Below are 12,383 nucleotides of genomic sequence, written 5' to 3' on the forward strand. Positions count from 1 at the left end.
GTCTCCGCATACTTGGATGACGAGTCACAGATCCAGCTGACTAAAGTAAGCGCATCACACGTCCGTTCTGGATTAAGCTGATTGATGTACCAAGTACACTACTGGTGCGTTCTGTTTATCCATGCATAAAATAATAAGTTGGCTCATGCGAGGACTACGATGATCAACATGAGCAGTGGCTGCATCGGCTCTGGTGGTACGTTGTTTCGATACTTCTCATTTCCACTCTTGTTGTTGAAATATGTCCCAGATTTATGACTACCTGCTAACCTTCAAGCACGAGGTAGCAACACGGCGTTCTTTCTATTAAAGCATCTAACAGTTAACCCAGAAAAGCCTCTTCCCAAGCCGAAAATGGAGTTTTGTCCGCGTCATATTTACACTGGCTCGTTATTGTCCTTTCGTAGCGTCAGTTCTAACCACTTATGGTGAGTATCATGGTTGTATCAAATGCCAATGTCATGGCTGAACCCTCCTTAGGTGGCCTCAAACACACGTCCAATGTAAGTAGAGTATTTGACACTGGGAAATGCTGGCATTGAGGATAAGTTGGGTCATATCTGACAGTGCACACCATGGAACTGGACTTCTACAGGTGAGGTACCAGCTGTATGATACATGTCAGCATCTAACCATCTAACTAAGAGCAGCATTTCCCGGTACTTCGATACTTTGTTCTGAGATCCTCGTGGCGTTCCGAGTATACGTGATATGGAACAAGAGCCGGAAAGTGTTATTTGGTATGCTCGCTGTGGCTGCGGTACGTCTGTGATAACATTCAACATTTCTTCCCTCACTTCTTTCGCCTCAGGTTTGCATTGTTGTATCCGTGATCACTCAAATTATTGGTGTATACTGGGACCCTTGGCCGCTCCGTATGCCAATTTTTTCCGCCTTAAGAGCAGATGACTGAGTGAACACCCTTCAGCTGCACCTCTAGAGTATCCATGTGGCCTGCAGAGTGATAGAATTGTCGTAGTGCAATACCTTTGCCTCGTCTTACTCGAATCTGGTAAGTTGAATATCTCAACCCGTCGGATTCATCTTTCTCTAACCACACTACGTAGTTCAACTATCCCTTACTCTTGCAAAGTGGAAGCGGACGTCGTGTTACTCCCATCATCCCCTTGTGGCTGTCATGTACCGAGATACATTTGCTTACATTCTTCTTATTCTTGGTGAGATATCTCTTCACATGTTCCCAAACTTTACAGCATATTGATGAGTCAAAACGATAAAGTAGCAATATCTGTGATTAACTCCATCCTGCAATTCTTACCGGTAAGTACATTATTGGTGGAAGCCGCTTGCAAGGCTAATGGGGAACCAATTTTAGTTTCATACGGCGGGGTTATTGACAATGTAAGTGGTCTTCGAGTACATTTAGCTTATTTTCTAACGGTCTTGCTGTGCCCAGGATGCAGTCCAACATACACGCGATTGTGTCGTGTCGAATTTTCTTCAACTTAAAAGAGACGGATGAAGCTGTTCGCATGCCGTACGGCCGACCGAGTACACCGTTACACAGAGAGATTGATTCATAGGTGGAGGTAGAAAGCTGACCGTAAAGACTTCAAACACCAACATGGTTGTGATCATTTTAGTAGTCGATGCTTTCGCTTTGAAGTGGTCGTGTCCGACCCACCCAGCTGTGTGCTTATAGTACTGTTGCTGGGCGAGAAACAGAGGGAGTGCTAGAAGTATTTCGGTAGTCCCATATACATTCTAAAACCTATGTAGACACAATAGCATCCACAACTATCCCAGTCATCCGCCCATCCCAATACACCGCACTACGCAGCCGCCGGAATCGTCCCGTTCAGCCTAAAGTCCCGGCTGCTCGCGCCAACCGAGAACGTGATCGTCCCGTCCGGCTTCGCCCACCCCTGCCTTACCACGTCCCAGACCGACAGCTCGTGCCGCGAGAGCGTGATGCTTCCCGTGGCGGTCTCGCCGGGCGCAGCCCACACGTCAGTGAAGCCCTTGAGCACCGAGGGCGGCTCGCCGACCTCGGCGGGGTGGTGCAGGTACAGCTGCGCGATCTCGCCGCCGTAGACGGAGCCGGTGTTGGTGATGTTGAATGTGACTTGGTAGGCGGGCATGTGTAGCCTGGGAAGGGAGGAGCGTTAGGTCATAATATACGAAATCTTGTTCGAAGGTTGCGTACCAAAGCGCAGTCGAAGATCCCTCAGCAATGGGGCTTGCGCCGCCGTTCTCCCAGTTGTTGACGAGGGTCATGTCGGCTGTGTCCATAGGACTCACAGGCGTGATCGTGAGATCAGAGAACTCGAACGTCGTGTAGCTGAGGCCGTAGCCGAATTCGAAGCGAGGCATGATGTCATGGGCGTCGAACCACCGGTAGTCGATGAATAGACTTCGTGACATATGATTTAGAAATGAACCGAGGTGACCAAGAAAGAACAGCTCACCCCTCGGTATAGTTGATCGACAGTATATCCTCAACGGTACCACCCGTGATAACGTGTGCAGGATAGTCCGTCACGTTCTTCGCGATAGTGTACGGCAGCTTGCCAGACGGGTTCCAGTCTCCGTACAAAACATCCGTGATCGAGTTTCCGGCTTCGTTGCCTCCAAGACTGGCCCAGAGTACCTACGACGCGTCAGTCAGTCCGATGAATCAAGTAAACAAGGGCTGGGTGTGCATACAGCAGTGACGTTGGGATTCTCAATCCATGGCTCGAGGATGAGCGGTCCGACACTGTTGATGACGACAATCGTGTTGTTGTTGTTCGCAGCGACAGTCTGAATGAGCTCGTCGCCGCCGTGCCAGGCTGTCAGGTTCTTCCTGTAACTCTATTACTGAAAACCCTCATAACGTCATATCAGTGGGTACACACCTGTCACCATAGTTGCCATCGACGTAAATGTACCCTTCTCCTGAATCGGAGTTGACGAACACGATCGCGACGCTCTGGTCAGTGACGCGGTTGCCAGCCTGCCACAGGTCCCAGTTATCGAAGTCCCAGTAGACGCTCGTTTGGTCTTCGCGTGCACGCGCCTGGATCGCTTCGTACGGCTTCACATGACGGAATCAGAAGGGGGAAAAGCACCACCAAAAGCAACAAAGAAGACTCAAATAAGGTATGTGAAGTTATCAGTCCTGCTCAACGGTCAGCACGCCGACATCACCCACTATCCCGACGCAAAAAAGAAACCCACCCGGATCCCCAGCCCATCGCCAGAATCCCCGTCGGATCGCCACCCTGGTCCGCATACTGATTCGGGCCCATCACCGGCGGCCCCGCGTCGCTCCCCACAAGCGCAATGCTCCTCGGCTTATCCAGCGGCAACGCGTTATTCTCGTTCTTCAGCAACACAGCCCCCGCAGCGCCGATAGTGCGCACGACCGTGCTGTGGTTCGCCTGCACGTTCACGTGCAGATTTGTCGTCGCGTTCCACGGGTCGTTCATGTCGAACGACACGGGCGGGTAGCCCTCGTCCTGGTGCATGTAGTACCACGACGCGACGATGCGCTCCGCCATGTCGTCGAGGCGCTCGGGTGAGATTGTGCCGTTCATGACGTACGTGGTGAGGTTGCCGCCGAAGTAGGATTGGCCTTGGACGGCGTCGGAGGAGGAGACGGTGCCGGGCATGGTCATCTATGATCGGGTGGGCGGGTGTGAATGCTAGAAGAATGTGGGTTATTTGGAGGACACGTACGTCGAGACCGTTGATAATGCCGAGTGTATCCATCGTAGCCCACCAGTCAGACTGGATATCTACACAAGGGAAGTTATGGTAACATTCGTCAAGTTAAAGTTGAGGGTACGCACAGCCTTGGAAACCAAATTCGCGCTTCATAATATCATTGAGCGTTTTGTTATTGTTGCATGCATACGTATCGTTGATCAGGTCTTAAAAACCGCAGGTCAGAACATGAGCTCGATAATTCTCGCAATTCAGAAAAAATCAACTCACTGTAGCTACACATGACAGACGATACCCCAGCCATAACCGCGCGCATGAACGGGTGCGTATAGATCTCGTGCTCAGTCCGATCATCCACGTTCGACGACTCCATCGTCCGCTTCCACTCTTGCTCGCTACGTGCCACACATCAGCACCCACCCGCACTCAACCACCACATCGGCATCCACAAGCTTGAGGAAGAACTCACTTGTTCACATAATGCTTCGCCACCGCCTGGACACCCCCACTCTGCATCCCCAACACAGTCTCATACGCGCTCTCGCCAGAAAGGAACGGGTCCGCGCCGAAGCCCTCCCAGTTGCGCCCGCCCTGCGGGTTGCGCCCCATGTTCATCATCGGGCCGAGCGCGATGTGCGCGCCCTTGCCCTTGAACTCCTCGCCGATGTACTGGCCGCGCGTGCGCATGAGCGCGCGGTTCCATCTACTCGCACGTCAGTATCCGCGAGGGAGGCGGGGCAGGAAAGAGGGGCAACACACGTGGATGCGGTGGTGATGCCGGCGGGGAACGAGGTGACGAGGTCGGTGTAGCGCACACCGGTGGGTGAGTCCTATGACAAGCAATATGAGTGCTCAGCGTTTGTGCTGGATACGGTTGAGCGAGGCGGCATACTTCAAGACACAATCCCGGGAAATCCCCGACGGCGCCAATGTTGCCCACGCACCGGCCCGCAATACCCGTAGTGAGATTGACTTTGTCCAGGAGCGTGAAGTTCGACAGCTACATCGACAGGCGAGCCACCAGGTTACTTAGCATTTCCATATGCTAACCTGCTAGAGATCGCCGACTCACCAGCTGTCGCGCCTTGGCATGCGCCGTCGCCCATGCTGCCGCAAAATCGGGCACGATCGTCGGGTCCTGGCTCACGGGCGGCGGGTCGAGTGGGTCCGTTGGCGGATACACTGGCGGATCAGGCGTGGTGGATGGCGTAGGGAACGCTGTGAACGAGTAGTACGAGATTGGGTTTGTCAAGGCGCCCGTCTCTGTCGCGAGGTAGGTCGTGGGCGAGGAGAAGGTCGTTCCACCTGTGACGGTGACCCCCGAGGGGAGCGAGACGGAGGTTGTGGTCTGTCCCACCGCGAAAGGCAAGAGCAGGAGGAGCGACGACAACGCCAGGAGACCCATTTTGGCGGTACGGTCGTCAGCGGGGAGGGTAGCAATGTCGTATGTTGTCTTGCATTAATATAGGAGGAGATTGCGGAGAGCCAGCCGTGCCCCGTGCTCCACCCGCGGCAGCCATGGCGTGCAAGAGCGATGCTTGAAGTTCTCACCTCCAGCCGTGGCGAAAGCGAGTCTGCAGCTTCGAATAACTTTTGTCAGCGTCTATATTAGAGACGCGTCGGACGAAGACAGCTCGTGACTGGTGGATTATCTTGGATAGAGACTGAGTCGGAAGAAATTCGGGCGCGAAGGTAAGTTTTAGTAACGAGCAACTGGCTCGGAACGTTTGCGGAACGCGCAAGAAGTTCTTCCAATGTGCCATCAGTGCTTTCGCGAGGTAGCACGCTATTTTGAAGACAGACGCAATAAACGTTTGTGCGACGCTCGAGCGAGTATTCTGCGGCGACCGCGAGATGAAAGCGTCTATGAAGTCACAAGAAAGATGAGCTCATGCTGCACCCGTTGATGTCCTGTGTGAGCACAGCAAAGATATAGAATCCTCGAGGCAGACCGATCAACACGAGCACCAATAGTCTGAGACTTCTTTCAGGAACGGGGGCTGCTCAGAGATCAGTATCTCGACGTCTGGTGACTAGGATTGGTTCATATCCTGAAATAACGGGTATGTTACGTTAATGTTCTGGAAAGGAGGCTCCCACAGAGGTGATGAATACAAGGGAGAACGGATGAGCAGATGCCGGGGATGGGGAAGATGGGATCATGTGCTTGCGGCGAAAGTTCCGTGTCTCTCAGGTTTACGAGAGTCGGGCGCATATAAATAGCGGAAATTTGCCGAGGAGCGAGGTGACGCATGTTGCTCCAACGAAGGTGAAGATTCGAGAAAGAAGGCGATAGAGTTACAAAGTTATGTCGCGCGCGTGTAAGAATGGGCGCGTCTGCAGAATGAGGGAGAGAGGGCGGACGAGGACGATGGAGGTTTTGGAGAGACAAGCGTCTGTGCAGAGATGCCGCTCGATCGGGCAAAGTGATCGCAGCACGTGCCCACCGCCCACGCGTCTATATTTGTCTTTTATTCAATGACATCCACGGCGGTAACTTGGCAAAGGGAACGAATCCCTTATAATCCATTTCTTATTATTCAATGGCCCCTCTGCACCTCTCCTCTCCCAAAACACGATGGCGCCAAAGCTGGCGTCGCTCGTGGTTGCGCTCTACTGCGCTGCGGCGTGGTCGGGCAACGTTCTCGCCACCTCCTCGGCGAGCGCCCCTGTCTCCACCTCCACCGCTTCCGCCTCGTCTTCCATCTCGAGTGGCACTGGGGCCACTTCGAGCTTGAGCAGCTCAGCTAGCTCGGCAAGCTCAGCATCGAGCACTAGTGCCAGCAGCGCTTCTAGTGCAACCTCGAGTGCAGCCACCACGACTTCTGCAGCAACTTCTGGCGTGTCGACCCCAGTACCCACTGTTACCGGCCCCTCAACGCTCCCCATCTCGGATTATTCCTTCACTCCTTACCCTACCCCCACCCTCGCTCCTGCGCCCCCTATCTTCCCTGCTACGGACCCCCTTTATCCTCCACCAATCACCTCTGACCTCAATGTCGTCCCCGACTACGCGCCAGCATGGGCCGCTGCGTACGCGAAAGCAGAGGCATTGGCAAGTCCTTCCCCATAACGATATTCAATGTTAATGCAGTGCTGATGATGGACTCTTCGGCAGATCGCCAACTTCACCATCGAGCAAAAGGTCAACATCACGACCGGCGTGGGATGGGCCAACGGCCTCTGCGTGGGCAACACCCCACCAGTGGGCGATTTCCCGGGGCTTTGTCTTCAGGTATGCCAACTCGACGCATATGCGTGTGCGTGCATTTCGCTAAATTTAGCTCGCTTTTGCGGCATCCATTAATAGGACTCTCCGCTCGGCGTGCGGTACGCTGACTTTGTGACGTCCTTCCCTCCTGGTATCACCGTTGCATCGAGGTGCGCATGATCATCTCCCGTAGGCTCACTGGAGTGTTAAGCACGCTCTGCAGCTGGAATCGCGCTCTCATGCGCGCTCGCGGCCTCGCCATTGGGCAAGAGTTCAAGAGCCGCGGCGTCAACGCTGGACTCGGGCCGATGATGAACATGGGCCGCGTCCCGCAGGGCGGACGCAACTGGGAGGGCTTCGGGGCGGACCCGTTCCTTTCCGGCGAGGCAGCGTACGAGACCGTGCTGGGTATGCAGCAGGGCGGTGTGCAGGCGACTGCGAAGCATTACATCAACAACGAGCAGGAGTGGAAACGTACAATGTACTCCTCGTGGGTCGACGATCGCACAGAGCACGAGGTGTATGTGCAGCCCTTCATGCGCGCGGTCATGGCCGGTGTTTCGTCGGTGATGTGCAGTTATAGTGAGTATTCTTTCGGTGAACTACAGGCTTGAAAGGCTCACGCCTCGTATAAGACATGATCAACGATACTTACGCCTGCAACAACAACAAAACGCTTAATGACATTATGAAGCGCGAGATCGGCTTCCAGGGCTGTGAGGCTGATGTTCAACCTGCAATCTTCACTTCCTAATCATCGCACAATAGACATCCAGTCCGACTGGTCAGCAACCATGGCCACCCTCTCTGCCGTCGCAGGCCTCGACGTATGTTCTTATACTTAATACCCTCATTAACCAAAGGTAATAATGATCCTACGCACAGATGACCATGCCCGGCGACATCGCCTTCGGCTCCGGCACATCCTACTTCGGCGGCAACCTCACCGCGTACGTCATGAACGACACCATCTCCCTCTCGCGGCTCGACGACATGGCGACGCGCATCGTCGCCGCCTACTACTACATGCACCAGGACCAGAACTACCCCAACGTCACGCTCAACTCGTTCAACGCGTACGACCCGCTCAACCGCGCCGTGAACTCGCAGAGCGACCACTACAAGATCGTGAGGCAGGTCGGTGCCGCGGGGACTGTGCTGTTGAAGAACGAGAACAATGCGTTGCCGCTGAATAAGCCTCAGAGTCTGGTGCTGGTGGGGAGCGATGCGGGGCCGTCGCTGATGGGGCCGAATCAGTATGCGGACCAGGGCGGGGTGCCGACGGGGATTTTGGCGATGGGGTGGGGATCTGGGTGCGTGTTTTCGCTGGACTTGCTGATAGGTGTTTGTGATGGATAGCTAACCCGACGTCGTAGAACGGATAACTTCACGTACCTTATTTCTGTAAGTGTACTTTGGACACCTTCCTCAGATTTGCACTAACGTATCTGCATAGCCGTACGAAGCCATTCAAGCCCGTGCCCGTCTCGACCAGACAAGCGTGTACTTCGACTTTGACGACTGGGACCTCTGGCAGGCCGGAAACCGCGCTACCGACGTGTCCGCCGCTATCGTGTTTATCAATTCTGACTCTGGAGAGGTATGTACTGGACTGAATCACACTCTCCTCGTTCATAACCTTGAATCTGACCAAACCACTTCGACAGGGCTACATCACCGTCGACAACAACGCTGGCGACCGGCAGAACCTGACGGCATGGAATAACGGCGACAACCTCGTGCTCGCCGTCGCGGCACAGAACAACAACACGATCGTCGTGACGAACAGTGTCGGCCCGCTCATCCTCGAGCCGTGGATCGAGCACCCGAACGTGACCGCCGTCGTGTGGGCGAACCTCGGCGGCAACGAGGCCGGCAACGCGGTCGTGGATGTCCTGTACGGCGCATGGAACCCCAGCGGGAAGCTGCCGTATACGATTGCGAAGAACATGGAGGACTATCCGGCGCCGTTGGTGCTTGGTGGGACGGCGGACGATTATCTTTCCATCAACTATACTGAGGGGTGAGCCTCGTTTATGCGCGTCATGCGGAGGTGAGCTGATTGGCGGCGTCGTTGCAGGCTGTTCATCGACTACCGCTGGTTCGACGCGCACGATATTGCGCCGCGCTACGAGTTCGGCTACGGGCTCAGCTACACGACGTTCGCGTACTCGAACCTCTACATCCAGCCGATCACGCCTGCCGACGATGCGCAGTGGAGCCTCATCACGAACTGGGAGAACGGCGGCGCGACGCCCATCGCCGAGGGATCTTCGACCGCGCTCTGGTATGCCCTTCCTTCAAGTCCACTTTGCCCCACCTCCCTTCCCCTTCCACCACGACGCGAGCAGCCTTCTTACACATAATCTTCACAGGCTGCATATGCCCGCGTACCAGGTCACATTCACGATCGAAAACACTGGCCCCGTGTACGGCGGCGAGATCCCGCAGCTGTACCTGCACCACCCGGCCGCGGAGGAAGAGCCGCCGTCGATCCTCAAGGGGTTCACCAACGTCGAGGTCGCGCCGGGGCAGAGCGCCCAGGCGACGATCACGCTGTCGAGGTACGATCTGTCCGTGTGGGACGTCGTGAAGCAGGGGTGGCGCAAGTCCGAAGGGACCGTGACGTTCTCGGTCGGCGCGAGTAGTCGGGACTTCAGGCTGAACGGGACGATTCCCGCGAGCGGGCTGTGAGGTGGATGGATCTTGGGCGCGGTTTTTGGAACAATGATCTAGACATGTTCAAAAGATCTATATACACGTGTTACGATAGTGGACTTATCGTCAATTGGACATATGTAGCACGTAGTCAGAGCATTGTAGGCAGGACTGTAGGGGCACCTTATGTGTCCGGGACTATTGTGCTTCGAACTGTGGACTCGCATTCAGGCTGCAACGGCTCAAAACATTTGTAAGCTGCTCTGGCATGTCGTGAAAGTGATGCAAAGACCGACGCTCCGTTCAGGCCCCTACAGCCATTGATGTTGTCCCGAGACCGCACCCATGCATCATCAGCTGGTGCATTGGTTTCTGAAGGCTACAGCATTTTCCATGTGTTCATACCACGTCTATCTTACGAGAGCCAGACTAAGCACTGGATAACGCCCCTCACAAATTTAATCAAACAGAGATTTACGTTGACAGTGGAGTATAATGATTTTGCTAAAATATAGTACATACACATTTAAGAATACAAAGCCATGATTACAGAAGAAGGGAAAAACCCCACCACTTACGCCTTAGCATACGACTCGAAACTCCACACCTGCGTCTCGTACACCGCCTGCGCCGTCAACCCCGCCACGCGGAGGAACAACGACCCGTCCAGCAGCTCGATCCCCGCCAACTCCGAGTTCGGCGCCACCTCAGCCCAGTACCCGGCCTTGCGCCTCCCGAAGCGCGACCCGAGATGCAGCAGCGCGCGGACGATCTTCGCGTAGTGGTCGTCCTTCGCGACGATCGCGCTCTCCGCGTGCGCGAGCCAGGGGTTGGCCGCGCCCTGCGCGGCGGCGTGCACCTTCGGATCCGACTGCGCTTCGTAGAGGGAGTTCTGCGCGAAGGGAACGTACGACGCTGCGGCCTTGGTCGAGGCGGACCGCGCGAAATCGGCGATGGGAAGGGCGGGGCGGCCGAACATGACGTAGAACCCGAGGGAGAGGGTGAGGTACGCGCGGAGGAAGATCTCCTGTGAGCGCTGGGAGAGCGGAGCGACGTTGGGCGCGAGGAAGAGGCACGAGGTGACGAGGTGCATGCTGTTTTGAGTGGAGGTGAGCGAAAGGTGAGCTATGTTGAATGAAAATAGCGAGGGGGGACGAACTAGAAGAAGTTGGCCTGCAGTCCCTGGTTCTCAGTCCATCCTCCGATACCGTAGAGGATGACATTGAGCCATTGTAGCTCCTCCATCTTGCGCTCCAGCTCGCCAGGCTTAGACAGATCAATTGTCCACTTGTCGGCGTGCTCGCGAATGCGATCGCCGTGCTGTTCAAATGTGTCACGAATCCCCTGAATAGGGATTTCAAACTTGCGTCCGATGAGCGTGTCGTCCTTGAGAATGCGTGCGATGACGTCGAACGCTGTTGTTCCGCCAGAATGACCGTTCGCAGCGCCGTTGCTGCCGTTGACGGCGAGAGACGCTACCTTCTGCGTGACGCCTTGTACCGAGGTCGTCTTGGGGACGAGCGAGAAGATAGGGTCGAGCATGTCCTTGTTAAACACGATGTCGACAGATGCCATAGCAAGACCTGTACGCGATTGAAGGGGTTTAACACTGAGACGTAGAGTACAAAGTAGAATCCGCGCACCCTCTACGACAAGACCTGGAATGCCAAACTCGAGGCCATACCCAATGTGAATTGGCGAGTGCAAAGCCCCGACAAGGCTGCGCGCTAGCATAGCGTTTCCATCGCCGTTTGAGCCGACGTTATGCTCGTCAGAGTACAGGAACTTTTCCAAAGTTGCCGTGACGCCGTGCTCGTCGATTTCCTTGGAAAAGAAGTTGAGAAAAGCGAGGTAGTACCTGCGTAGCGATTCAGGGGCTAAGCATCGTTTTCGGTAACCCCTAAGATAAAGCACACATACTTGTCGTCACCGAGGTGAGAGCCGAAGTTCTCTGCCGTTATCTCCTCTGAGGGCGTTTTGAGCTCGCGCTGCATGCCTGTGTCGACGTCGTATAGCGCGTCAATGACGGGACCAGTTGCACCGAGGCCGTAGACTGCGAACACCCGATGCATGGCGTGACTATAAGCAGTCATGTGTCAATTCCATGGTCGCGAAGATTGATGCGCGAAAATAGGACACTCACTTGTGGAATCCTCTTTCGTTGAAGAAGACATGGTGTTTGACGTGGTTGTCACGAGCAGTGCGCACCACCGCCTCAGTCGCGGAAACATCGTCCCCGGGGAGTCTCTGAGGGCACAAAGACGAAGGCGGAGCACTGGGCTCAGGGAAGAACTTGTCGAGCTTCTGGAAGGAGATTCCGGTCATGTTGCAACGTTGGTGAGAGCGAGGAATGGATGTGAGACTGGGTGGTGATGTCAATGTCGATGCGAGCCGACGCGAGCTCTTAAAAGCAAGTCGAAGACCCATATACTGATCATGGGCGTCGCCGCGCACGCCACAGGTCCGACTCCATCCGACCGGATGTGGTAATCGTCATCATTTCACGCCTTGAAGATGGCAAAATAGGGCAAAACGCGGTCGCGCCCATCGAAGCTTGTCGTGATGCCGTTCCATGCGTGTACAGTACCTAGGCGTCAATAGGAGGTGCAATCGTTAGTAATCTAGCGACAGACAATACTCGTGGGGGCACCTTCCGCCGCCACCGTAGGAAAGGCCCTCAGCTGAGTTGATTGCTCAGTTCCTGGGCGCAAGAGTGAGAGAAGAATGCATGTCCGTCCCGTGACCTCCTGAAAACTGACGTAGCTCCCTTGTTGAGTTGACGTTGAAGTCTGTTCCGAGACTCTCGGAGAACTTTGTGCTGCCGACGGTCCGCGTCAGCGCTTGC

The 12,383-nt window shown here is 55.1% G+C and overlaps 3 protein-coding genes across 3 annotated transcripts; 1 reads left to right on the plus strand and 2 right to left on the minus strand.

Annotated features, from left to right (window-relative positions):
• Positions 1 to 1,793: 1,793 nt before the first annotated feature.
• Positions 1,794 to 5,074, minus strand: CONPUDRAFT_66568 (glycoside hydrolase family 3 protein; the record flags this gene model as incomplete). The annotated part of the gene is made up of 13 exons (XM_007776598.1): positions 1,794 to 2,109; positions 2,168 to 2,374; positions 2,430 to 2,611; positions 2,668 to 2,806; positions 2,859 to 3,037; positions 3,177 to 3,620; positions 3,682 to 3,740; positions 3,795 to 3,875; positions 3,940 to 4,064; positions 4,139 to 4,372; positions 4,429 to 4,499; positions 4,562 to 4,669; positions 4,742 to 5,074. 13 exons carry the CDS (start codon positions 5,072 to 5,074, stop codon positions 1,794 to 1,796), a joined length of 2,478 nt encoding a protein of 825 aa, XP_007774788.1.
• Positions 5,075 to 6,238: 1,164 nt separating this feature from the next.
• On the plus strand, positions 6,239 to 9,800 carry CONPUDRAFT_140249 (uncharacterized protein). Its single transcript, XM_007776905.1, has 12 exons — positions 6,239 to 6,724; positions 6,788 to 6,904; positions 6,980 to 7,050; positions 7,104 to 7,462; positions 7,516 to 7,596; positions 7,649 to 7,707; positions 7,766 to 8,193; positions 8,257 to 8,284; positions 8,337 to 8,480; positions 8,548 to 8,903; positions 8,961 to 9,167; positions 9,256 to 9,800. The coding sequence occupies exons 1-12, from the start codon at positions 6,248 to 6,250 to the stop codon at positions 9,572 to 9,574; spliced, it is 2,646 nt and encodes an 881-aa protein (XP_007775095.1). The 5' UTR covers positions 6,239 to 6,247; the 3' UTR covers positions 9,575 to 9,800.
• A 215-nt stretch (positions 9,801 to 10,015) lies between these two features.
• CONPUDRAFT_85591 (uncharacterized protein) lies at positions 10,016 to 11,915 on the minus strand. Its single transcript, XM_007776668.1, has 5 exons — positions 11,682 to 11,915; positions 11,459 to 11,617; positions 11,182 to 11,396; positions 10,698 to 11,121; positions 10,016 to 10,632 (listed from the first exon to the last, which is right to left on the minus strand). The coding sequence occupies exons 1-5, from the start codon at positions 11,861 to 11,863 to the stop codon at positions 10,113 to 10,115; spliced, it is 1,500 nt and encodes a 499-aa protein (XP_007774858.1). The 5' UTR covers positions 11,864 to 11,915; the 3' UTR covers positions 10,016 to 10,112.
• Between the last annotated feature and the right edge of the window lie 468 nt (positions 11,916 to 12,383).

Source organism: Coniophora puteana (assembly GCF_000271625.1).
Source record: "Coniophora puteana RWD-64-598 SS2 unplaced genomic scaffold CONPUscaffold_18, whole genome shotgun sequence".
Classification (NCBI taxonomy): domain Eukaryota; kingdom Fungi; phylum Basidiomycota; class Agaricomycetes; order Boletales; family Coniophoraceae; genus Coniophora; species Coniophora puteana.

What these genes read in the sequence shown, in the direction of transcription:
- CONPUDRAFT_140249 (XM_007776905.1), top strand. Translation starts at nt 6,248, where the DNA reads ATGGCGCCAAAGCTGGCGTCGCTCGTGGTTGCGCTCTACTGCGCTGCG. An exon ending in CGAGATCGGCTTCCAGGGCT is followed by an intron (nt 7,597 to 7,648) that starts GTGAGGCTGATG and finishes ATCGCACAATAG; the next exon opens with ACATCCAGTCCGACTGGTCA. An exon ending in ACTTCACGTACCTTATTTCT is followed by an intron (nt 8,285 to 8,336) that starts GTAAGTGTACTT and finishes GTATCTGCATAG; the next exon opens with CCGTACGAAGCCATTCAAGC.
- CONPUDRAFT_85591 (XM_007776668.1), bottom strand. Translation starts at nt 11,863, where the DNA reads ATGACCGGAATCTCCTTCCAGAAGCTCGACAAGTTCTTCCCTGAGCCC. An exon ending in AACGAAAGAGGATTCCACAA is followed by an intron (nt 11,618 to 11,681) that starts GTGAGTGTCCTA and finishes GACTGCTTATAG; the next exon opens with TCACGCCATGCATCGGGTGT. An exon ending in CTGCAGGCCAACTTCTTCTA is followed by an intron (nt 10,633 to 10,697) that starts GTTCGTCCCCCC and finishes CACTCAAAACAG; the next exon opens with CATGCACCTCGTCACCTCGT.